The sequence below is a fragment of the Cryptomeria japonica genome, chromosome 3, assembly GCF_030272615.1.
Source record: "Cryptomeria japonica chromosome 3, Sugi_1.0, whole genome shotgun sequence".
Lineage (NCBI taxonomy): Eukaryota > Viridiplantae > Streptophyta > Pinopsida > Cupressales > Cupressaceae > Cryptomeria > Cryptomeria japonica.
Genome location: NC_081407.1, coordinates 207,901,317 through 207,903,500, shown reverse-complemented (window position 1 = coordinate 207,903,500; position 2,184 = coordinate 207,901,317). Strand labels below are relative to the sequence as shown.

The window sequence follows — 2,184 nt, the reverse complement described above, 5'->3', positions numbered from 1 at the left end:
TTTTTAAGTTGGATTACCACAAAATCCAGTAAGAAGGGTTGTGTGCCAATGGTCACAGGTTGGGCCACCAAGGTGCCGAGTGGCTTGATACTGTGCTGGTTTGCTCCCACCAAATTGAATGTGGGTGGCCATAGTATTGGCTTCCCGAGCTTCTTCCATGTATCCTCCAGAAGCACATTCACCCCAGATCCTCCGTCCACGATTGTGTTGTTGAGGATAGTCCCGAGGATTCCCATTTCCACTACCGCAGGATGCGGAGCACTATTTAAGGCCAACAACATTGGATCAACCTAAGGGCTAACTAGGACTTCCTTCTAGGTCACACCTGAAGGTGTGCAGTGCTTTGTATGGTATTGAGAATGGTCGTCCTCAACTGTGGCATTGTGTCCAGAAGGTCCTTCACCCTTACCAGCACCTCCATCTGCAAGACTTGCCCAATAATGTTCTTTTCTGCTTCAATATGGGATGCGGTACTCACCACCCCTGTATTTTTCCATCATTCTGTCGTCATCTCCTGCTCAATGTCGACCTTTGCCTCCCGTAATCTCTCCTCCTCCGTACGAGGGTCGGTATAAGTGGCCTTCTTGGCTTGAGCACGAGTGATTGCCAACACTTCTTTATCATTGCCAGTTTTCTCAATATTGAGAAGATTAACCCCTGGCTTGGGGCAATTTATGTCGTCATGGTCTCTAGGACCACACCATCTGCACAAGTTCTGGGGTGTTTCCTCTTTCTAGCAATCCCGCACAAATACCCCCACTGGTTGCAGGCCCGACACTGAATCATCGGCCATCCTTTCGCATCATATTGCATCCGGCTCCGGTTATTGTTATTATTATTGTTGCCTTTCCCTCCCCTGCGGTTACCTCTGTAACCGCCAGATGATGTTGTGCTGTTGGCTTGAGGCTAGGATGTGCCCGCTGTAGCAGAGGGTGACGACTGCTCCTGGGTGAAAAGCACCTGATTCCCTCGTGTCTTCATGTTGTAGGGACATTCTTTGGTGGAGTGACCCAACACTTGGCAAATGTCACAGAAGGCCTTTTTAGGAAATGTACCTTTTGTATGACCTTCCTCCTTACACTCGACGTACCACACTTCCTCATTTTTACTGGTGCTTCCCTTCATACTTTTGAATTCCTTCATCATGCGATACATGTCCTTCTGGAGGGCTTGCACCTTCTTGCTCGACCCCTCATCACTGCTACTTCCCTCCGAGTCCTCCTCCTCCCCAAAGGATTTGTCTTTCTTCTTCTTGCATGTCTTGCCTTCACTCTCCAGGTCCATTGCCCGATTATAGGCATTTTCGTAGGAGGTGGGTGGTACAATTTTCATTTTCCTCCTGAGGGACAATTTCAAACCGTCCACAAACCACCTTTTCTTTAATCTATCACCGGGCTTGTTGTCCATTTTTCCCAACAATTCCTTCAGGTGTCGACTATACGCTCGGACGGTCTCATTTTTTCGTTGCTTGGTACTCAGGATTTCCGCAACGATTTCATTGTCATCCCTAAGAAGTCCAAACTCTGTTACAAAGGCTTTATGCAATTCATCCCAAGTTGCCAGCTTCGTTTTATTAGCATCGGAGTACCAGTCAATGGCCACTCCTCGTAGGTTGGCGGGGAACTGCACCACCCATTCCATCTTGTCGGTCATGCCATTGGACGACCAAATTGTTTCACACGTACGGTAATGAAGTACCGGGTCTTCTTTCCCGTCTCCATTGAACTTAAACAATTTTTGCCAATTCGCCATCACACTCCTTGGCGGCGACCCAGTCTGCCCTCCCGTACTCAAACTCGACCCTCCAAGAACTCCTCTCGACACTGGTCCTCCAGAAGGTACACCGTCGATATTTGGTACATTGGGTTACACCAAGTTGCTCTGACTACTAGGGTATGATGAGCCTGAGCCGAACAGATTGATTCTACTACCGTGACCTTGTGTCCTCCCAACACCTTCGATCGCACTGGTATCCCCGACCTCTCTATTCTCGGTCTTTGTCTCCTCTTCCCTCCTAGTCTCGACACTTTTGTATGGCGTGTACGGCTCTACCGTACTCCCATCACCAATCTCTTCCAATGTCAGTGAAAGGTCCCCCAACCGCTTTCTAATGGTTTTCATTAGTATGAAAACTTGGCCCTCAGCACCCGAGCCATCATTTCAAGTTGCGCTTTCTTCAACAAG

General features: G+C 48.6%; 1 protein-coding gene across 1 annotated transcript; it reads right to left on the bottom strand.

Annotated features, from left to right (window-relative positions):
• Window positions 1-906: 906 nt before the first annotated feature.
• On the bottom strand, window positions 907-1,752 carry LOC131041010 (uncharacterized). The gene has a single exon (XM_057973988.1). It carries the CDS (start codon window positions 1,750-1,752, stop codon window positions 907-909), a length of 846 nt encoding a protein of 281 aa, XP_057829971.1.
• Between the last annotated feature and the right edge of the window lie 432 nt (window positions 1,753-2,184).